This window comes from Podarcis pityusensis, assembly GCF_964106645.2.
Source record: "Podarcis pityusensis genome assembly, chromosome: 2".
NCBI lineage: Eukaryota > Metazoa > Chordata > Lepidosauria > Squamata > Lacertidae > Podarcis > Podarcis pityusensis.
The window spans coordinates 127,881,943-127,905,688 of NC_138029.1; the positions used below are offsets into that span (position 1 = coordinate 127,881,943).

At 47.0% G+C, this 23,746-nt stretch overlaps 2 protein-coding genes across 13 annotated transcripts in view; both read right to left on the reverse strand.

Moving 5' to 3' along the window:
- Nucleotides 1-572: 572 nt before the first annotated feature.
- Nucleotides 573-2,871, reverse strand: LOC308466047 (uncharacterized protein). Its single transcript, XM_080986563.1, has 2 exons — nt 2,848-2,871; nt 573-2,584 (listed from the first exon to the last, which is right to left on the reverse strand). The coding sequence occupies exons 1-2, from the start codon at nt 2,858-2,860 to the stop codon at nt 1,158-1,160; spliced, it is 1,440 nt and encodes a 479-aa protein (XP_080842689.1). The 5' UTR covers nt 2,861-2,871; the 3' UTR covers nt 573-1,157.
- A 902-nt stretch (nt 2,872-3,773) lies between these two features.
- The window catches only part of LOC308465792 (uncharacterized protein), a 430,090-nt gene continuing 410,117 nt past the window's right edge, over nt 3,774-23,746 (reverse strand). For 11 of the 12 annotated variants that reach the window (XM_080986032.1, XM_080986037.1, XM_080986036.1 and 8 more), the window contains 4 exons: nt 18,538-18,711; nt 17,018-17,095; nt 11,363-16,753; nt 3,774-3,852 (listed from right to left, as the gene is read on the reverse strand). In XM_080986032.1, the coding sequence (XP_080842158.1) occupies nt 14,961-16,753; nt 17,018-17,095; nt 18,538-18,711 (2,045 nt within the window). In that variant the 3' untranslated portion in view covers nt 3,774-3,852; nt 11,363-14,960. Of the gene's footprint in view, nt 3,853-11,362; nt 16,754-17,017; nt 17,096-18,537; nt 18,712-19,050; nt 19,429-23,746 lie in introns of those variants that run through there. The other variant, XM_080986040.1, reaches the window with a different exon arrangement.

Here is a 23,746-nt window from a genome sequence, read left to right on the forward strand (position 1 = left end):
TTTAATAAGGCTTTACAGAAACTGGACCAAGAAACTGGAGAGATACCAATTTGGATTATTAGACGATCATTATAAGAGTCATATTGAACTGTCTGAGTGGATAAGATTTGAAGGCTGGGCTAGGGAGAGAGATGTAGGAAAAGTGTCATCTTGCTGAAGGGGAGGAGAAAAGCTGGATACTAAATACAGCTGGGTTTATTCTGGAGTGCATATTCTGAATAATTGTTCCTACAGATGATTTTCAGACGGATATGGGAGTTTCCTTTTCATCTCTTTTTGTATTTTTTATATTAAGTTTCCTTTATTTTGAATTTAGGAGGACACACACAGGAAAAGGAGAGTTGGAGGTGGGAGGGACCTGCAAGGAACGCAGGCAAGGAAGGATCTCTCAGGGTGGGAGACGGGGAGAAGAGGGGGTCACACAGGGGAGAGATGGGGGTGGCCTGTCTATGGGTTGATGAATGATATGATATATATATCATATCAGACGGATATGGGAGTTTTCTTTTCATCTCTTTTTCTATTTTTTGTATTGTTGTTGTTTATTCGTTTATTCGTGTCCGACTCTTCGTGACCCCCTGGACCAGAGCATGCCAGGCACTCCTGTCTTCCCCTGCCTCCCGCAGTTTGGTCAAACTCATGCTGGTAGCTTCGAGAACACTGTCCAACCATCTCGTCCTCTGTCGTCCCCTTCTCCTTGTGCCCTCCATCTTTCCCAACATCGGGGTCTTTTCCAGGGAGTCTTCTCTTCTCATGAGGTGGCCAAAGTCTTGGAGCCTCAGCTTCAGGATCTGTCCTTCCAGTGAGCACTCAGGGCTGATTTCTTTAAGAATGGATGCGTTTGACCTTCTTGCAGTCCATGGGACTCTCAAGAGTCTCCTCCAGCACCAGAATTCAAAAGCATCCATTCTTCGGTGATCAGCCTTCTTCATGGTCCAGCTCTCACTTCCATACATCACTACTGGGAAAACCATAGCTTTAACTATACGGACCTTTGTTGGCAAGGTGATGTCTCTGCTTTTAAAGATGCTGTCCAGGTTTCTCATTGCTTTTCTCCCAGGAACGAGGCGTCTTTTAATTTCGTGGCTGCTGTCATGATATATATGATACAAATGTGATAAAGGGTATTTTTAGTTATTCTTCCCCCTTTCTCTTTTCTATGTAATTGTGTTTTGTAAGGGTTGTTTAATAATTTTAGCTTTATTATTTTTCTTTTTTGGTTTTCTCTCTGTATGAATTCTGTGATGGGATGTGAGGCGACCATTCCGAGTGAAGCTCTTTCCCCATTCCAAGCACTGATAGGGTTTCTCCCCTGTGTGAATTCTGTGATGGGAAGTGAGCTCAGTCCCCTGCCTGAAACTCTTTCCACATTCGAAGCAATGATAGGGTTTCTCTCCTGTATGAGTTCTTTGATGGGTTTTGAGATTCGAGCTTTTACCGAAGCTGTTCCCACATTCCGAGCACTGATAGGGTTTCTTCCCGGTATGAATTCTTTGATGAGAAGTGAGACTGTTTCTGACACCAAAGCTCTTCCCACATTCCAAGCACTGATAGAGTTTCTCCCCTGTATGGACTCTTCTATGCAAAGCAAGATCACTTTTCTGACGAAAGCTCTTTCCACATTCCAAGCATTGATAGGGTTTCTCCCCTGTATGAATTCTTCGATGAGAAGAGAGTGTGGCACTGTGACTGAAGCTTTTTCCACATTCCAAGCACTGATAGGGTTTCTCCCCTGTATGAATTCTTTGATGAGAAGTGAGAGTCTTACTGTGACTGAAGCTCTTTCCACACTCATGGCATTGAAAAAGTTTCTCCCCTGTATGAATTCTGTGATGGGAGGTGAGATGGGTTACCTGACTGAAGCACTTTCCACATTCCAAGCACTGATAGGGTTTCTCCCCTGTATGAATTCTTTGATGAGAAGCGAGTGTGGCACTGTGACTGAAGCTCTTTCCACATTCCAAGCACTGATATGGTTTCTCCCTTGTATGAATTCTTTGATGGGAAGTAAGATCGTACCTGAGACTGAAGCTCTTTCCACATTCCAAGCACTGATACGGTTTCTCCCCTGTATGAATTCTTTGATGAGAAGTGAGAGTCTTACTGTGACTGAAGCTCTTTCCACACTCATGGCATTGAAAAGGTTTCTCCCCTGTATGAATTCTGTGATGGGAGGTGAGATTGGCGCTTTGACTGAAGCTCTTTCCACATTCCAAGCACTGATAGGGTTTCTCCCCTGTATGAATTCTTTGATGGGAAGTGAGATTGGCGATTTGACTGAAGCTCTTTCCACATTCATGGCATTGAAAAGGTTTCTCCCCTGTATGAATTCTGTGATGGGAGGTGAGGTGATCCTTCCGATTGAAGCTCTTTCCACATTCTCTGCACTGATACAATTTCTCCCTACTCTGTGGTCTTCCATGTGAAGTGAGGCTATTCCTTCGAATGAAGCTCTTTCTTTGATGGGAGGTGGACTGGGAGCTCTGACGGATGTTCTCTCCACACTCTGAATATTTATCTGACTTCTCCGCTATGTGGATTCTGTTGTGGTCTCCCTTGTTCTTCCCTTCTAATTCATCACCATCTGCAATGAAGAGAGAAGCGAATTAGAGCCTCAGGAAGAAATGGAACTAAAGTTTATTCAACAATGTTAATGAATGCTTGTGATAGAGGAAGAACTGAAGAAAATTAGATGTGACGCGTCCTATTGTTTTCACTTTTTTGTTTGCTGGTATTAACTGAAATATTGCTTGGCTTTTATCTGGGATGGATATTTTTCTGGCTGAGTTCTGGAATCCACTCCATCTCCAATCAAAACTGATATTATGATCCAACAGGGAGCCTTACCAAGTGAGTCCATGATCCCACAATTCTCCTTGACTTCTTTATGCTGAGCTGTCTGGTCAGGATCCAGCAACATCCACGCCTTGTCTGTGAAACAAACAGCAACATCGTCACCTGAACACTCCCCAATCAGAAGTTATCTCAATCTGGTTGGTCTAAATTCAAATTTATACGTAAATCTCTTTCTTCATGTTGAACCGCCCTCCCATGTTTATGACGAGACCAACTCTGTCTTGTTTCCTTGGTAACAGAAGAGGAAAAATGACTATTACTCACACTTAATCTGAGCACTTAAATGGCCGCAAGAGCTCCTATTATAGATATTCCAGCAAATTTATTCTGTTATTTTTGACATATACAAATGTCATGAAAACACTCAGCCTACATATTTGTATCATTTATTATTCCTACGTTCCTCATTTTTAAAAGCAAATAAAAGTTATACAAAAAGAAAAAGGCAGCACAGAGGCCCCACTTGCATTCGGTTTGCAAAGCAGGATCAGGTTCCTTTCAAGAGTCGTGGCTTCTAGTGCTGCGCGACGGATCAGTGAGTTGTCTGGCACTGGTAAGGCATCCAGATCACAGAACTGGTTTTAGACATTTTGAGCTGCCAATACATCGTGTTGGCCGGGTAGCTGTGATCTATTCCTAGCTGAAATTGCCTGCAGATGACAAAGGTGCAGGCAGGCAGGTAGGTGGGGGAGCCCGAAAAGGTGCCCCCCTTCTCCATCTCCATCCGCCTGCCTGCCTCCTCCCACCCCCAAGCTGAGGAAGCCCCAATACCTCTCTGGCTCCATCCATCCTTGTCCCCATCTCCCCTCCCCTGGGACACACCAGATCTCTTGGAGGTCCCTGGGAGGGAGCGATCAGAGATTGTGGGGAGGGATGCAGGAGACAGCCGGACCAGGTCAACCGTCCATCTTCCCCCTTCCATCCTCGCTAGCTTTGCAGGATCCGTTTCTTTCATCCTTCCTGAGGAGTCAAGGAGCCAAAAGAAGCTGCAGGGTCCTGGGAGAGAGGAAGAAGCAAAGGAAGCCTCAGAGGCCCTGCAGGGATTCTCCTGCCCTAGATATTCTCCTGCCCCTGGAGAAGCACAAATGGGGCAGCCCCTTCTCAACAGAAGCCCAATTTTTTCTTTCATGTATTCAATAATTTTTATGCCTTTTCCATTACTAAAATCCAACATAAACCACATTTTATCAACCTCAAATTACAATTACAATTCAAATAAATTATGAAGTCCATTGTACATTTTGTGTGGCCTCCCGCGTGCTAGACTTCAAGGTGAGATAATTTTGTTTCATCCTGCTTCCGAAGTCTGTCTTAATCCAATTCCATTCTGTCTTTATCTTAATCCCTTATCAGCAACTACAGAGTTTTTTACTTCCTTTTGTACTTAGACATTTAATAAATTTTATTTTTGCCAGAGGACTTCTGTACCCCATATATTTCCTGTATGTCAGGGGTGGCCACCTTCCAGGAGACTGCGATCTACTCACAGAATTAAAAACTGGGAGTGATCTACCCCCATTTTATTGGGGTTCAGGTCAAAGTTGTTCAGCTTTTTTTAGAGAGGGGAAATGCTCCGTTTTAGTGGGGTTCCTTTTGGGGAGGGGGATTAGCCGCTGACCAAAACTACGTCTTCCATTCAAGAGCAAAGGACAAAACGCAGCGAGGGAGAGGAGGCGGGGCCAGGTGCTCTTAGGCAAAAGCAAAGGAAAAGGAGCCCGCGATCGACCTGTGGGACATCCCTGCTGTATGTGATCTTCATTTTTTCCATGTTGATTCCTCATTCCTCCTCTTCTCCATCATGTCCTGCACAGCATCGCAGCTTCTGCTCTTTTGCTCTTTCTTTCCTTTGTTACCAGAGAATGAGGCTGTAATTTCAACTGCGTCACACGCCATCTTCTCTCCTTTTTTTGTTATTGTTTGAGTCTAGATGGAGAGTAATCTGGCGTCCCACCAAAGCTCTGGCAAGCTTCTCCTTCTGTCCAACTCTCTCAATAACGATCTGGCGTCCTGCCAAACCTTAGCCGATCATCAAAGCTCAAACTCCATTTCCTTCCATAGCAATACAGTGAAAGCTCAAGACTTTAAATCCATTTCAATTTTGTCACATAGTTCTCTTTTTAATTGTAATCCATAAATATAATCCCATTCTCTTTTTTCTCCTCTTGCTTTTTATCAGTTTGTTTGCTTTCAGGGTGTGTGTGTGTGTGTGTGTGTGTGTGTGTGTTTGTGTGTGTGTTGCCGAATCATTTATGTTGCAAACATGATATATACAAAGAAAAGGTAAAGGCTCCCCCCTCCCCAACAACATACATTTTTCATCGAAGGAAGTCTTCTTCCCAGTTCAAATTGTTTCGGCTTTGTATCTGTTTCAATTTAGCAGTTTATGATCTTGTTCCTTCTGTTCCAGCACACGTCTGTATATTAGTCCTAATTTCACTCTAATCAACAGAGGTACCTCTGCTTCTCAATGGCTGCATAGGAAGGTTACTGATAGGCAAAGTGTTTTTGCACTCAGCACCTCCCTGCATCTCGGATTCAATGCTGGAGCGAGAGCCAGGTATCGAGACAATCTGCAAGTGAAGCTCACTCGGCCCGGGCTCTGGGGGGAGCTTGCAAGGACAATTATGCTCAAATCATCCTTGTTTATTCTTTGCTAATAATCTCTGCTATTGTGGGAGCAGCATCCATTAAGGCAGACAGGAACCAGAAACCCCATTTCTAAACAATTCCAGTGATTCCAGTTTCAGCTCTTTGCTCCTCACCCCACTTCGTAAGACTGCCATGGTCTGCACAGTAGTGACCAGAGAGTAGATACCATTGGACTCAGTGGGGCTTACTTATGAGTAAATCTGCAGAGGGATGCTCTGCATATTCTCCCTTCTCTTATATCCAGACAAACACTGATTCATGTGTCTGGTGAGTCTTTAGAGCAGACTCATTCCCTCCCTTCCCTTTCTGTCTTTTCTGCTTACCTGGAGGGGGGCGGTTTCCCCCTCTAGCCCCCATGCATCCATTTCCCCTTCTTCACCCCCTGCCGCCTAGCAGACCTCTCCCTGCCTCAGACGGTGATGCTGGAGGTGGGGAGAGGAAGAAGCAAAGGGAGTCTCAGAGGCCCTGCAGGGATTTTCCTGCCCTGGATATTCTACAAATGGGGCACCCCTTCCTAACAGTAGCCCCATTTCTAAACATCTCCAGTGGTTCCAGTTTCACCTGGACTTATAGGTTTATGGGGCTCACAGACAGGTCTTGGTGTCCAAACCAGTCACCTTCCTGTCCCCAAGCCTGAAAACTGCAACATCAGATCATGGGCAGAAAATAGACAAGTAGCTATTACCTGTAGGTGCCCCCATGCAAGGTGCTTTGTATGGAGATCCCTGTTGACGCTCTTTGAGCTCTCAATAAGGTCATTCCCCTGATTCCTCAAGTGCAAGGACCCTGGGCTGTCTGAGTTAGGGGGTTCCTTGGGGTCCAGGTCAGCTGGCTAGTCTGGATTGTCACCTGCAGAATCTTTGTCAACTAAAGGATAATAGTCTGCCTTGGATCTAGGACTTTTTGGAGGTGTTGCTGAATGTGGAAGCAGAGGAGCTGGTGATGCCACATTTTGGAATAATCTTGAGACTGATACCCCACTCCTCCTCTGTGCTTATACACCATCTTCACAAACTTTACGCTCCTCTTGTGACAAGATTTCCAAAGGCTTAGGGTAGCTTGAGAGAAGTAGCTTATTTTGAGACAGCGCCCATTTCCAATTCTTGTTTATCAAAAGCCACTCCCTGGTTTGGTTTTGGCTTCTGACAGGACATCAGACCATATTAAAAGATATTATTGTTGTTATTCGGTTCCACACTCTCTGCCATATTTTATTCCAGAAGGTTTTACAAGTACCTATCAGGATGGTAAGAATTTTATTAGTGTCAGCCAAATAGGATTTTATGCATTCTATGTCCCTTGTTAGTAGTACAAGTCACCCAATGACTGATAATTCCTCATTTGCACCAGAGGCTTGGGAGAAGGAGTCTTTTATCCTTGTATTAGCATTTCCTGAGGATAGTTCTGAAATTTGCTTTCAGATTAGTTCCTCTACCTGTTTAGTCTGAATTTGGCCTTAAGTCGCTTTCATGTGAAGTGAGGCTCTCCTTCTGAACGAAGAGCTTTCCTTGATGGGAAGTGGACTGGGAACTCTGACTAAAGTTCTCTCCACACTCTTAATATTTATATGATTTCTCCAATTTTGTGGATTTTTCTTGTTGTCTCCTTCCAATTCACCACCTACAACCTACAATCTACTGTTATACGGCAGTATCGTTATCATTAATAATAATAATAATAATAATAATAATAATAGCCCGAGGAAGAAATTGAGCCTGAAATAATTGAACAATGCAAATGAATGTTTGTGAAAGAGGAAGAAGGGAAGGGAGTTACTGCCTTTTTTGGCTGATATTATCTAACTTATTTATGGGAACCGGAGATTCAAAAAGCCTGGCTCTTTCCAAGGATGGATTTAATTTGGCTCAGTCGTGGAATCCGCTCCATCTCCAAGCTCAGTCATTCCTTTGCTCAACCAAAAACAGACAGATGGAGAAAGGGAAAAAGAGAATTAGACAGGATGTACCTCCATGTCCTTAATATCTCTGAAGCCTACATGGAAGAAGGCCTGGGCAGCTCAGAGCAGCCTCATCCTGGTCGGAAAAGGCAGGACTGGTGGAAGAATATTCCCAGACAGAACAGGAGATACATCTCCTATAATAGTTTTCCATTCCAGGAGAGTTGTGGGTGTGTTAACATCTCAGATGCTGCAGGTGGCGCTATGGGGCTCCCTCAAAATAGAGGAGGTTTGTCCTACAGAGATCTGTATGGAATTTCAAAACTGATCTTATGATCCAGCAGGGAGCCTTACCAGAGAGGCCACGATCCCACGATTCTCCTCCTTGACTTCCTTCTGCAGAGGAATCTGGATCTGGTCAGGATCCAGCAAAGCCCAGTCCTCCTCTGTGAAAGGAACAGCTACGTCTTCAAAGCACACTGGACCCTAAGAGAAAGAGGGAGAAGAAAGATGATATTTTTCTACACATTGCTCTGTTCTTTTCTGCCTCTTAATAGCTGCATTGTTTTAACATTATTCTTTTCCTTCATGCTTATTTCAGTATCTTAATGGAACAATTTTGTTGTGTATTTTAATGATGGGGGAGAGACATGTGTTGTTGCATCTGGGACACAGGAAGTGGTCTGGAGATGCAGACGGGCTTTTCTTGTCCCTGTGCTCCCCCCACGTGGGAATGTTCCCTTCTGGCTGCAGCCTCTGTTCTTAAATGTGACTTTTCCCTCCCTCTGAAGGGGGTTTATTTCCTTGACCCAAAGCCCCCTCCCCCAAAAAGAAGGCAGCATCTGGATCCCAAGGAAGAGCAGAGCTGCATATTTCCTGCGAAGTGGCCCCTCCCTGGCTTGGCAGAGAGGGCAAAGGAGGACCCGACTTGGGGGTCTCTCCCCACCATGCATGATCTGAGCAGGGACCCCCACGCCCCCTCCCTGCCCCCCTGGGACCCCCTTCTCCCCATTGCACCCTCAGGGGGAGGAGAGAGGAGACTCACCCGAGTCCAGGAGGGGCTTTTGCAAAGGAGAGAGAAGAAGAAGGCAGGGAGGGAGGGGGGAGGAAGGGGCTTCTGCTCTGGAGGACCTTGCCCCCTCCCCCTCCCCTCCCCGTCCTCTCTAGGACTCCAGCTCTGCTCCTCTTAACCCTTGCCAGCCCAGCCCTCCCTCTCCCCTCTGCCCCACGGAGCCCCCTCGGAGCCCGACTCCGCGCCAGGGAGACGGGGCTTCCCGAGGAGTCCCCGCCTGCTCCAAGCAGCCTCCTCGAGAGCAGGCGCCAGGGAGGAAGAGGAAGCCCAGATCCCCCCGAGGGAGACACGTCTTCCCTCCAGCCCCCCATCTTCCCTGGGGCAGCCCTGAATTGGGGGGCCAAGCTGGTGTCCGGAGGCGCCTCCTTCCCTTGGACTTGGAGGCTTGGCTTCTTCCAGGCTCTGGAGTCAGACTTGGGGGGGGCCCTTTCCCTCCGCCCCCCCACACCCAGGGGGTCCCCTCAGCCCTTCTTCTTGGGGGTCTCCCTCCGCTCCCCCCTCTCAGTCCGCCCCCCACACCCAGGGAGTCCCCTCAGCCCTCCTTCTTGGGGGTCTCCCTCCATTCCCCCCCTCAGTCCGCCCCCCACACCCAGGGGGTCCCCTCAGCCCTCCTTCTTGGGGGTCTCCCTCCGCTCCCCCCCCTCAGTCCGCCCCCCACACCCAGGGGGTCCCCTCAGCCCTCCTTCTTGGGGGTCTCCCTTCCCTCCACCCCTCTAAGTCCACCCCCCACACCCAGGGGGTCCCCTCAGCCCTCCTTCTTGGGGGTCTCCCTCCGCTCCCCCCCCCCACACCCAGGGGGTCCCCTCAGCCCTCCTTCTTGGGGGTCTCCCTCCCCTCCCCCCAGCTTCTCCCCTTCATCTCCCGCCTGACTCCTCTTCCTCTCCCCCCCCCACCTTCCCCTCCAAGCTCCCCCCTCAGAAAAGGCGCCTTGCCTTTTCCCGCCAAAAGGGCTGGCTCCACCCCACGCTGGCTTGGCAGCCAATCAGAGCGAGGCTCCAGGAAATTTCTGAGGGACTGAATCCACTGACTGGCCTGGCTCTGCTGTCCATCACAGGCCCAGCCAAGGGGGGCATCCGGCAGACTCCCTATATCTCTAGAGATCATCTACGTCTGTCAGTTACCTGTCAATCCATTTTAGGGTTTGAGATCATTTGAAATAACTGTGCCGGGTGCCAGAGCCCCGAGGGGCCTAAGTGTAATAAACAGTAGTAATAAATGGATGGCGGAAAAGTCTGGGAAGGGGCGAGAGGCCCCTCCCTGCCCCCCTCAAGGCTCCTCTCAGGCTCATCCAGGGTCCAAGGCCTCCTCCATTTTTGGAGGGCCAGGAAGTGAGTGGCCCCTGCAGCTTCGCCTGCTGGAAAGGGGGCGACATGCAAGCGGCCAGCCTGGCAGGGTTGTTGTGGAAGGAGGAGCTCCTGGGAGGAAAGGAGGTGCCAGGGAAGTGCCATTCTGTCAGTAAAGCGCCTCCGTCCCTCACTCCTCCTCCAAACGAGAACCAGGGGTGTGTATTCTAGCAGGAACCCCCCCCCCATCATTCAGTTTGTACAAACTTCACACACACTCACACACTACAAACATTGCGCTTCTGTTATAAATTCATAGAAAATCAACCATACACCGGATTTGCACTGTTCCACTTTTATTTGACTCCATGAAGGAAGGACTACAAAATGGGGAAGGTTTGATACAGGGCACCATAATCCCTTCACCATCCCAGCACATCCACAGGAGCCCTGCGCAGTTGCTATGCCAACCCTGATGGTCCTAGACAGAAGACAATCAAGATCACAAAGAACTTGCATGTGGGAGTGGATTCAGCACGGACTGGAACAAAGGACAATGATCAGCTCTTCCCTCTGGGGGCAGGAAACTGGAAACTCCCCTCTGTCACCTGGAAAGGACTCATGGGGGAACCAGCCAGGTGACAGGACACTCAGGTTACCACCACAACTCCTCCCTCAACCCCTCCTTTCTGTGATGTATGCATGATGTTTCTGGGGGTGGGCTTGACCTACAGGGTGGGAATTTCAAAAGTTTTTATGAGGCCTTGCACACCATCTTTCTGTGTCCTTTCTCTCTCCTGCAAGTGAGGGGAGCACCCTGTCACGACAGTCTTTCTTCAATAAAGGCCAAGCCTACAGGCTGCTGATTTGCTCCAATTTACTCTGGTTGGTGTCTTTACTTTTTGTCCAAGGGAGCCCTCGGATTTTTCCGGTAACAATATATGTATATATATCTATGTATGTTGGTAGGTAGGTAGATGAAAGATGATAGATATGTATGTGTATATAACAGACAGGCACAAAGTTGCCCTCATCCAAGATGGCTGCGGGGCCTTCCTCCTGCTCCAAACATAGAAGGACCAGTTGCCCTGACCCAACATGGCCTCTGCTCTTGCCCAAAAGCAGCTGCTCCCCTTCAGGCCGATGTTCCCCTTCCTAGAAATGGGGCCTAATGCTTCCCTCGCTTTCTGCTCCCTTCCCTGAGTACTTCCACCATTCCATGCTTTGGACGCAGCCCCGCTTCCCTGGCGGAACAGCAGGCTTAAGGGCACCAGGAATATCTACCCTTTACGAACTCCAGAGGTGACAAGATTGTGACAAGATTCCCAAAGGCTGAGGGTAGCTTGAGAGAACTAGTCTCTTTTGAGACAGCACCAATTTCCATTTCTTCTTGATGAAAACCCACAGATGCTCTGCTAGATTTTTTCCAGAAGGTTTTACCAGTATCTATCAGGATGGTAAGAATTTTATTACAGTGAGCCAGAAAGGATTTTATGTGTTGCATGTCCTCTGTCAGTGGTACAATGACTGATAATCCCTCATTTGCCCGAAAAGGTTGGGAGAAGGAGTCTTCTATCCTTGCTTTAGCATTTCCTGAGGATACACCTGAAATTTGCTTTCACATTAGTTCGCCTACTTGCTTAGCCTGAATAGGGGAGAGACATGTGTTGTTGCATCTGGGACAGAGGAAGTGGTCCGGTTGTGAAGATGCAGACGGGCTTTTCTTCTCCCTGTGCTCCCCCCATGTGGGAATGTTCTCGTCTGTCTACATCCTCTGTTCACAAAGGTGACTTTTCCCTCCCTCTGAAGGGGGTTTATTTCCTTGACCCAAAGCCCCCTCCCCAAAAGGAAGGCAGCATCTGGATCCCAAGGAAGAGCAGAGCTGCAGACCTCCTGCGAACTGGCCCCTCCCTGGCTTGGCAGAGAGGACAAAGGAGGACCCTCTGCTCCCTGACTTGGGGGTCTCCCCCCATCAGGCATGATCTGAACAGGGACCCCCATGCCCCCTCCCTGCACCCCGGGTAGTGGCATAACAAGGTCAGGGGGTACCTGGTGTGGAAAAGTTTTTGTCACCTCCCCAATATTGACTTTTTTTTTTTGCCTGCAAAAATGTTTTGACTTTATTTCATATTTTCTTACAAAGGAATGTGGATTCTGGGCCTCTGGTAACAAGTAGGCCACTGTGGACAGATACTTAAATCCACAGGATGCATTGTGTTTTGGCTTGTGTTGTTTTATTTCCATTTATTGTTTATTTATTTCATAAAATTTATTTTAAAAACCTGTAAAGTTGTTTACCAATACCAAAAACAACACCACCACCACAGCAGTAAAATCAAGAAAAATTAACAACCCTACTTTAAAACATAGAAAAGCTAAAATATTAAAAGAGATTAAAATTACTTCAGCTTCCTAATACTTTTAGCAGGTGCCTGAAAAGAGTCTAGCAAAGGCACATGCTTTATTGCAAGAGGTGGGGAGTTCCAAAGGGCAGGTGCTGCCACACTAAACCACGCAGTGCTGGAAAGGGGGTGAAAGGCAAGCGGCCAGCCTCGCAGGGTTGTGGAAGGAGGAGCTCCTGGGAGGAAAGGAGGTGCCGTGGAAATGCCATTCTAGAAGTAAAGAGCCTCCGTCTCTCACTCCTCCTCCAAACGAGAGCCAGGTGTGTGTGTGTGTGTATGTGTATGTGTAACAACATATACAGTGAGGGGGGTTTCTGGGGGTTTTCCTGTTGTTATTCTCTCTTGCACAGCTACAATAAACCTACGATTAAAATTTTGATCTGGTCATTTCTTCATCAGAGGGGAAACGGGCAAATTTAGCAGGGGATCAATTATTTTTCTCTCTCTCTGTAAATAGATCATAGACAGATGTATATATGTATGTATATATAACAGACAGGCACAGAATTGCCCTCATTCAAGATGGCCGTGGGCCCTTCCTCCCGCTCCAAACATGGGAGGACCAGCTGCCCTGACCCAACATGGCCTCTCCCCTTTCTCCACAGCGGCTTCCCCTCGCGAGGCGATTGGGTGAGGGGGAGAGAGCACCCGGAAGTGGGTGGATTGAGCCAGCTGCCTGGTTACCCATGTGGGTTTGGGAGAGAGCAGTAGCCATGGAGGGAGGGAGGGGAGCCGGACAGGGGGCGCGGGAGGAGGCAGGAGACCCTTGCAAGGGGTGGGGCTGGATGGTCTTTGGGGAGCATTTAGGATTCATTTGCAATGTTGTAGGGTCCATCAGGGCAGCTCCGGGGTTTCCATAACTTGCTGGCTTGGCGTTTTGCTACTTTCCTTGATAGTCTGACCCCACACATACAGACCTCCCTCTTTCTCTCCACCCACCCAAAAAAATAAGTCCTCCGGAGATACTGGGAGGGCAAAGCCCCCCAAGCTGAAACAGAAGAGAGTGGTGCTTGGGATCGCAAGAAACCACTGCAGAATGAGCCCCCCCCCCCCGAATGGGTCCTGGCAGGAAGAAGTGGATATCAGGGTTATGAAGGGAGGTGGGGGGGGGGAGTAGGTCTGCATTGCAGGAGGGGCTACCTGTCTCTGTGCCTTGTCCATATTTGTAGATACCACTCCATTCATATCCCCCATCATGATCACATTGTAATCCAAATAGTCCATCAAAGTCTCATGCAACTTTTTTAAAAAATCTGACTTCCCCTCATTTGGTGCATAAATTCCTACTATCAAGAATTTCTCTCCTTGTAGTTGAATTTCGATTGCCACGAATCTTCCTTGGTCATCTTTAAATATAAATTTTGGTGATAGGCTTTCCTTTGCGTAAATCGCTACTCCCCTTTTTTTGACTTTATCCGATGAAATAAACTCTTGACCCAGTCTTTTGTTAATCAATACCTTTCTGTGTAGCCTTACCACATGTTTCCTGTAAACAAATCAAGTCCAATTGTTCCTTTTTTAATAAATGAAAGACTCTTTTCCTTTTTTGAGGGGAGTTCAAACCGTTAGCATTCCAGCTTAATAGTTGCAAAGCCATGATGTAATTACTCTGCTTTTCCTCCAACTGCACCAAGTGTTTGTTCTTGTTCTGTCAGTGGTGTTATTGTCACTTTCTCCGAACAGTCCAACCCAAAGGGTAATGTAGCTATATCTAGTATTCCTCTTTTTAATAGTCCTTTGTCCGATGCTTTTTGTTTTGGTCTTCTGTCTGTCGGTTCTCTGTCCAATGCACTTAGCTCTTCTCCAGATTCTTTCTGCAAGTCTTCTCCGTGGTCTTTCAAAAATCTTTCTTTGTCATCCACTGATCTTATTTTTATCTTTTTTCCTTTAAGGCTAAAAGATAGACCTTGGGGGAATTCCCACCTAAAAATGATTCTGTTACTTCTCAACAGGGCAACCAAGTCTCCGTAGTTGGACCTAAGATCCAAAAGGTATTTCGGAATGTCTTTAAATATCTCCACTCTTGACTGATGTATTTCCAAGGTCTTCTGAAAGTGCAGGCTCAAAATTTTGTCTCTCTCCTCTTTTGTTTGGAGGGTAATCAAGCAGTCTCTCACCCTGCTCTTCTTCCCCACTCTTCCAAGCCTAAAAGCATTCACTATCTTAAATTCTTCCTTCTCCAAATCTAAATCCCAAAAGTCTGCAAATTCCTGCGTAAGAAAGTCAGTCAGACTGTCCTTCTCTAGTTCAGGCACAGCCCTGATCCTCAAGTTCATTTGTTTCTCCGTCAATTCAATCATAGAAAGCGTCCACTGTAGCGAGCGGCAGATATCAGACGACGTGCGGGTGAAGGCACATCCGCCCCATCCCTGCGGGGTTCAAAAGGGATAATTACCCCCAGATTCACCTTGTTTAATTGCATGACTAGGGTCCAGTGTCCTGGGAAAGCAGCCAAACGCCATAGGCCATCACACCAGAAGTCTTCTCCAAAGTCTTTTTTATATTTTCTCTCTGATAGTAAGAGCTGACAGTGAAAAGGAACTCTCTCAGAAGGGGGTGGACCTTCATTGGGGGGTTTTAAGAAGAAGTTGGATGGCCACCTGTCATGGATGCTTGAAATGAGAATTCTGGAAGGGGTTGGACTAGATTCTGAATCTATAATTCTACACTTCACCCTGGTGTGAGATCTTAAATTGACTTTTTAACAAGTGAAATTTTATACACATACCATGTGCTGATATGCTTTAGACCCTGTATGAATTATTTGTGGGTAATGAATGAATCTTTTTCCATTCCAAACACTAAACCGTTTTCTCTCTTGTATGGATTCTTTGATGGGAAGTGAGACTGGTGCTACGGCTGAAGTTTTTCCCACATTCCAAGCACTGATAGGGTTTCTCCCCTGTATGAATTCTTTGATGGGAAGTGAGATCACCACTCTGACGAAAGCTCTTTCCACATTCCAAGCACTGATAGGGTTTCTCCCCTGTATGAATTCTTTGATGGGAAGTGAGATCACCACTCTGACGAAAGCTCTTTCCACATTCCAAGCACTGATAGGGTTTCTCCCCTGTATGAATTCTTTGATGGGAAGTGAGATTGTGTCTGAGACTAAAGCTCTTTCCACATTCCAAGCACTGATAGGGTTTCTCCCCTGTATGAATTCTTTGATGAGAAGTGAGACATTGTCTGAGACAAAAGCTCTTTAAACATTCGAAGCACTGATAGGGTTTTTCCCCTGTATGAATTATTTGATGAGAAGTGAGACCATCCTTCCGACTGAAGCTCTTTCCACATTCCAAGCACTGATAGGGTTTCTCCCCTGTATGAATTCTTTGATGGGAAGTGAGTTCACCACTCACAAGAAAGCTCTTTCCACATTCCAAGCAGTGATAGGGCTTCTCCCCTGTATGAATTCTTTGATGGGAAGTGAGACTGGTGCTATGACTGAAGCCTTTTCCACACTCCAAGCACTGATAGGGTTTCTCCCCTGTATGAATTCTTTGGTGGGAAGTGAGTTCACTACTCAGACGAAAGCTCTTTCCACATTCGAAGCACTGATAGGGTTTCTCCCCTGTATGAATTCTTTGATGGGAAGTGAGACTGGTGCTATGACTGAAGCCTTTTCCACACTCCAAGCACTGATAGGGTTTCTCCCCTGTATGAATTCTTTGGTGGGAAGTGAGTTCACTACTCAGACGAAAGCTCTTTCCACATTCGAAGCACTGATAGGGTTTCTCCCCTGTATGAATTCTTTGATGGGAAGTGAGATCACCACTAAAACGAAAGCTCTTTCCACATTCCAAGCACTGATAGGGCTTCTCCCCTGTATGAATTCTTTGATGAGAAGTGAGAGCACCACTCAAACGAAAGCTCTTTCCACATTCGAAGCACTGATAGGGTTTCTCCCCTGTATGAATTCTTTGATGAGAAGTGAGATTGGCCCTGTAACTGAAGCTCTTCCCACATTCCAAGCACTGATAGGGTTTCTCCCCTGTATGAATTCTTTGATGGGAAGTGAGATTGGCCCTGTTACTGAAGCTCCTCCCACATTCCAAGCACTGATAGGGTTTCTCCCCTGTATGAATTATTTGATGGGAAGTGAGATGGGAGCTCCTCCTGAAGCTCTTTCCACACTCCAAGCACTGATAGGGTTTCTCCCCTGTATGAATTCTGTGATGGGAAGTGAGATGGGTGCTTTGACTGAAGCTCTTTCCACATTCCAAGCACTGATAGGGTTTCTCCCCTTTATGAATTCTTTGATGGGAAGTGAGACTATCCTTCCGATTGAAGCTCTTTTCACACTCCAAGCACTGATAGGGTTTCTCCCCTGTATGAACTCTTTGATGGGAAGTGAGATTCTGGCGGTAACTGAAGTTCTTTCCACACTCCAAGCACTGACACGATTTCTCCCTACTCTGTGTTATTTCGTGTGAAGTGAGGCTATTCCTTCGAACAAAGCTCTTTCTTTGACGGGAGGTGGACTGGGAGCTCTGACGGATGTTCTCTCCACACTCTGAATATTTATATGACTTCTCCGCTATGTGGATTCTGTTGTGCTCCCCCTTGTTCTTCCCTTCTAAGTCATCACCATCTGCAATGAAGAGAGATGCTAATTAGAGTCTCAGGAGGAAATGGGAGCTCCAGATTATTGAACAATGTTAATGAATGCTTGTGACAGAGGAAGATCTGAAGAGAATGAGATATGAGGCCGTCCTATAGGTTTCACTTCCTTAGTTGGCTGGTATTAACTGAGATATTGCTTGGCTTTTATCTGGGATGGATTTTGTTCTGGCTCAATCATGGAATCCACTCCATCTCCAATCACAACATGTTATGATCCAACAGGGAGCCTTACCAAGAGAGTCCACGATCCCACCATTCTCCTCCTTGACCTCTTTATGCTGGTCAGGATCCAGCAACGTCCACGCCTTGTCTGTGAAACAAACAGCAACATCTTCACCTGAACACTCCCCATCAGAAGTTATCTCAATCTGGTTGGTCCAAATTTTAATTGACAGATGGCAATATATACAACTTAGAAGTATATTCAACTCGGATCAAAAGAAAGGATTTGCAAAAGAATATTCAAAATTTAAAGTCACAGTGATACAGAATAACAAGAAATTGTTATTCAAAACCTATAATCTTTTACTGGACTGGGAATTGATGGAGGAAGAAGTGAAAGAAACGATGATTAAATGGTCCCAGGATCTCAGACATACTATCTATCTAGAGCAATGGGAGAAACTCTAGCGAGAGGATATACGATCTACTGCCGCATACACAATTAAAGAACATTTTGTAAAGATGTTCTGTAGGTGGTACTTAACGCCAGTTAAGCTGGCAAAGATATACAAATTGAAATCCAACCTCTGTTGGAGATGTGGTGGAGAAATAGGAACAACAATACATATGTGGTGGAGGTGTGAGGAAATTAAGAAATTTTGGATAGCAGTACATGAAGAACTAAAGAAAATGAGGAAAATATCAATAACAAAGAAACCAGAGAAATATCTCCTTGGATTTATAGCTGATGAGATACCTCGGGGGGGGGGATTTTTCTATAGGCAAGTACAGCTACTAGTGATTGCTGCTAGGTGGAAGTCACAAACTATGCCCACAAAGGAGGAATGGATTTGTAAACTAAATGAATATTTAATTCTGGCAAAATTAACTGCTACTATAAGAAATCAGTCGAATCAAAAATTAAAAAAGGAGTGGAAATGTTTTGATGAATATATGGCAAAATCTTGCTCAAAAAAGATACGCTAATATGCCTAGATTAACATGTGAAGTACTGGATGGAAGAAAAATTAGTATGGAAAGATAATAAGAATATGTAGATGATTTGAGAATGTTGTAGAATGCAAAGATTATTGTAAATTGCATAATGTGGAGGAAATCGAGTGGGGGCGGAGGGAAGTGGGAGGAGGGAGAAAAGGATAATATGATGGATTGAGGAAATAGAAATGTAAATGAATGGGGGGATGGGAAGGAAATTGTGTTGGCTTTGGTACATCTGTATTGTAATACAATATGTGAAAACATTTTTTTTAAAAAAGACTCGTGGCTTCTAGTGCTGCGCGACGGATCAGTGTCTGACATTGGTAAGGCATTCAGATCACAGAACTGGTTTTAGACATTTTGAGCTGCCGATACATTGTGTTGGCGGGGAGCTGTGATGTATTCCTAGCTCAAATTGCCTGCAGATGACAAAAGCGTAGGCAGGCAGGTAGGTGGGGGAGGCAGAAAAGTGCTCCCCTTCTCCATCTCCATCCGCCTGCCTGCCTCCCCCCCACCCCCAAGCTGAGGAAGCCCCAATTCCTCTCCGGCTCCATCCCTCCATGTCCCCATCTTCCCTCCCCTGGAACTCACCAGATCTCTCGGAGGTCCCTGGGAGGGAAAGCTCAGAGGTTGTGGGGAGGGATGCAGGAGACAGCCGGACCAGGTCAACCATCCATCTTCCCCCTTCCATCCTCGCTAGCTTTGCAGGATCCGTCTCTTTCATCCTTCCTGAGGAGTCAAGGAGCCAAAAGAAGCTGCAGGGTCCTGGGAGAGAGGAAGAAGCAAAGGGAGCCTCAGAGGCCCTGCAGGGATTCTCCTGCCCTAGATATTCTCCTGCCCCTGGAGAAGCACAAATGGGGCAGCCCCTTCCCAACAGAAGCCCCATTTCAAAACATCTCCTGTCGTTCCAGTTTCCCCTGTTTGCTAATCACCTGACTTCATAAGGCTGGCAGGGTCTGCACAGTAGTGACCTCAAGGTAGAACCCCTTGAACTCAGTGGGGCTTATGGACACAACTTGGTGTCAAAACCAGTCACCTTCCTGTCCCTAAGCCTGAAAACTGCAACCCCAAACCATCGGCAGAAAATAGACGAATAGCCATTACCTGTAGGTGCCCCCATGCTAGATGCTTTGTATAGAGAGCCCTGCTGACGCTCTTTGAGCTCCCTCATCACAAGCCAGGCAGATGTTGTGGCCATATTTGCCTCTGTCTGGGGTTGCATGGGGACCAAATCTGTATGTGGAAGCAGAGGAGGAGCTGGCGATGCCACATTTTTGAAACGCAGCCCTCCCCCTTCGATATTCCCTGGGCTAATAAACCATCTTCGCAAGTCTCCAGTCTCAAAATGTGGCCCCAACCAGGGCATGGAAGTATAGATCCTGCGCATGTGCTAAATCTGTTGTGTTCTGGGCAAGAAGCCCAGAATAAAATTTAAGATATTGACAGATGCAAAGGAAAGGGGTGGATTTGCCCTGCCAGACCTTAAACTTTATTATGAATCAGCAACTTTTTGCTGGTTGAAAGAATGGCTACTTCTTGAAAAGTATTCCATTGAAAAAGCCTTGAAAAATGGAGACTAAATGGCCGACATATTCTGAAATCTTGGAACAAGAAGGAGATAAACTGAAATTGCAAAGTTTTGAAAAATTAAAAAATAAAGTGAGAGACTGGCTCCATTATTATCAGATAATGGAGACATATAATTTGGATAAGAAAATTGGCTTCCAGGTGGAAAAGTCAAAATTAGAAACAGAGTTGTTAGAACCCAAAACTAAGAATTTGTCAAGAATGTATAATCTGCTGTTGAAATGGAATACTCAGGATGAAACGGTGAAATCTGTTATGATTAAATGGGCACAGGATGTTGGACATGATATTATGTTTGCTGACTGGGAACAGTTATGGACCACAGGTATAAAATTCACGGCATGTGATGCCTTAAGAGAGAATATTATGAAAATGATTTATAGGTGGTACATGACCCCAGTCAAGCTTGCAAAAAATTATCATTTGCCCGATAATAAATGTTGGAAATGTAAAGAAGTTGAAGGTACATTCTTTCACCAATGGTGGACGTGCCCAAAGATTAAGGCTTTCTGGGAAACGATATATAATGAACTGAAAAAGGTATTTAAATACACTTTCCTGAAGAAACCAGAGGCCTTTCTCTTGGGCATTGTTGGCCAATTGGTGCAAAAGAAGGACAGAACTTTTTTCATGTATGCTACAACAGCAGCAAGAATACTCATCGCAAAGTATTGGAAAACACAAGAACTACCCACCTTGGAAGAATGGCAGATGAAAGTGATGGACTACATGGAACTGGCAGAAATGACTGGCAGAATTCGAGATCAGGGGGAAGAGACGGTGAAAGAAGATTGGAAGAAATTTAAAGACTATTTACAGAAATATTGCAAAATTAATGAATGTTAGAATGATGTTGGATTGAGGTTGTGGTTTCTAGCTGTAAAGGTTAAAAGAATATGAAAAAATTGGATTTTTAACAGACCAAAATTTAAGGTTATTATAATATATATTTAGATTAAAGACTAGGATGTAAGGAGGGAAAGAAATTGCTGAATTAATAAATTTGAATTGGAATACAAAAAAGGGAGGTGTCAGGGAACTGACATCAGAGCCACGGGAGAAGGAGAGGCTCTCCGATTCTGCAGGTGAAGGTCCTAGCACTAGGGGGAGACTCAGCTTGGTGGAAGGGGAAGGAAATACGCGTAACACCAAGAGTCCAGGAGAGCAATGGGAAGAGGAGGTGGAAGGGCTCCGGGATTCTTCCCTGGAGGTCAGTGAAGAGAGCCCAGGAACTCCGCTGCCCACGCCCACCCTGCGCAGGAGACTCCCGCGCAATGAGAGGCGGAGACGATTGGGTGTCAAACAGCTTTTATGCTGGCAGAGGTTTAAGAAACGCCCACAGACAGATTCTGCCAGTGACTGAGGCAGCCACGCGGAGATGGGCTGTGCAGTCCGAAGGGTTTAACCAGGCAACCAAGCGCCCAAACGGGGTCGGCTTACGCACGAGTAACTCCACACCATTACAGCAATCTGTCTGTCCTCGAAAGTTGCTCGTGCGCAACAAGCAGGCGGCATTATGAGTAAGACCGGAGAAGTCGGAGCCACGAAAGGGGCGGCTGGAGGCCAATCGCTGGAGGAGAGAAACCGCGACTTGGAAGAGCATATAGCCATCCTGACGGTGAGGCTAGACGAACGACGGTCTCTAGATGCCCAGGGGAAACCCACCCCCATAGCAAGGAAGGTACCGGGACTGGTGCACAAGTTTGGGGGGAAGCCTCAAGATTATGGGGCGTTTAGAACAGAAATAGAATATGCCTTGAAGCTGCAGCAGAGCGATTTTGAAAATGACGCAGCGCGGGTTGCCTATATTGTGGGGCACCTGCAGGACGGGGCTAGAGAGTGGATCAGGCCGCTTATGGCGACGCAAAATGATGCCATGGAGGATCTCCCGAAATTCTTCCAGGCAATGGACGCAATGTTCTCGAGTGATGTGCAACAAAGTGTGACCAAAAGAGAACTGATGAACTGTAAGCAGGGAGACGGGTCAGTTAGAGACTATTGGTCACGCTTTGCAATGATAGTTCACCGTCTGGGGTGGCAGCTGGACTCGGAGCCCATACAAATGTTATTTGAGGAAGGGTTGTCTCCAACGGTCAAAGATGAGCTTTCGCGTGCACCCTGCCCACAGTCTATGGACCTGCTGACCAAAGCTGCCCTTGCGATTGGTGTAAGACAGGAAGCGCGGGCTCAAGAGAGGCGGGAAGGGAGAGAGCAGCGTTGTCATGACTACCGCATTCCTAAAATACCAAGGCAGCCTTCCCCGCCGGCGGAGCCAATGGAAATAGGTGGTGCGCGCGCCCAGGAGGTTTCAAACTCCAGCGAGGGTCGCAAAACGGAGGGAAAGGATGTAAAAACGACCAAGAAATGTTTCCTTTGCCAGCGGCCAGGACATTTTGCCAGAGTCTGCCCACAAAGAAAGGCCTGGCAAGGAATGGTGGGGGCCGTGGGGGGCGAGGAGGAGGAGCAACAGACCCAGGAGCAGGGAAACGGAAACGCTTGGCTGCCAATCAGTGGGCACAGCAGCCAAGCCAACAACCAGTGAACGTGCCCAAACCAGATTCTCCAAGAGCAGCCATTGCCATAGAGGTAGTGCTAGAACTCCCGAATGGGCACCCAGTCAAGGTTCAGGGAATGCTGGACTCGGGAAGCTCATGCAACTTTTTCAGCAAGGACTTTGCCTTAGAGCATCAGCTTCACTTGCTACCTTTGGATGTCCCCCTGCAAGTTACCACCATTGATGGGAGGGAACTGATTGGGGGGGAAGTGACCCACCAGACCCCACCGATGAGAATGAGAGTGTCTAGGCACTCACGAGACGATCGCCTTTCACGTTGCCTCATTAGCGGGCCCCCCAATAATATTAGGAATGAGCTGGCTAGCGCAACATGATCCTGTGGTGGTGTGGTATCAGAGGACAGTGAGCTTTGGGTTAGACTACTGCCTGCAGCACTGCCTAGGAGGGGAAACACCGAGGATGAGTGTAGCCAGAGTGGCAAGTATGACAGTGGAACGGAGAGGGGAGGTGCCGCCACAATATGCTGATCTGAAGGAGGTTTTTAGTGAGAAAGAGGCAGATAGGCTGCCACCCCACAGGCCGTTTGACTGCCAAATCAATTTGCTCCCAGGGGCGCAGCTGCCGGTGGGTAAGCTGTATGCCATGTCAGACAGGGAGATGAAGGAGTTACGGGAATTTATCGACAAGAACCTAAGGAGAGGATTTATAAGAGAATCAAAGGCAGTGGGGGGCAGTCCAGTATTTTTTGTGGACAAAAAGGACACTGATAAGCCCAGGCTTGTAGTGGACTTTAGGGCAGTCAATTTGGTGTCGGAACCCGTGACTTTCCCTATGCCCAGAATTGACAACATTCTGATGAGAGTGAGGAAGGGAAAGATTTTCACCAAACTCGATCTAAGGGGGGCTTACAACTTGATCAGGATGAGGGAGGGGGATGAATGGAAGACCACCATGTTCACACCCCTGGGGGCCTTTGAATATCTAGTTATGCCTTTTGGATTACAGTCGGGCTCCGCCTGTTTTCAAGCTTTCATGCACCACGTGTTAGGGTCTCTGCTTTACAAGAACTGTGTAGCCTTCCTGCGACGTCTTGATTTATTCGGAAAACGAGGAGCAACATGTGCGAGATGTCAGGGAAGTGCTACAACGATTGCAGAAACACCAGTTGTGGGTCAAGCTAGAGAAATGTCAGTTTCATGCCCGAGAGGTGGAGTTCCTGGGGTACAAGTTGTCTGACAAAGGCTTAGTGATGGACCCAAGCAAGGTGCAAGCAGTATTGGAGTGGAAACCCCCCAAGACACGGAAGGACGTGCAGAGGTTCCTAGGTTTCAGCAACTTCTACAGGAAGTTCATCAAGAACTTTGCCCACTTGACAGCACCAATCACGGACTGTCTCAGTAGTAAAAATAAGTTTGTGTGGACGGAGGAAGCCCAGCGGTCCTTTGAAAGATTGAAGAAGGCGTTCGCGTCGGAAGAGCAACTATTACACGTGGATTTGGAGAAACCACTGAGGTTGGAGACAGATGCGTCAGACAGAGCCATCGGGGCTGTTCTTTTGCAGCCAGGATTGGGCAAGCAAGAATGGAAACCGTGTGCTTTTTTCTCGAGGAAGCTGAGCAAGTCGGAACAAAACTACACCGTGTACGACCGAGAACTGCTCGCAATCTACGCTGCCTTTCGTCGGTGGCGCCATCTGCT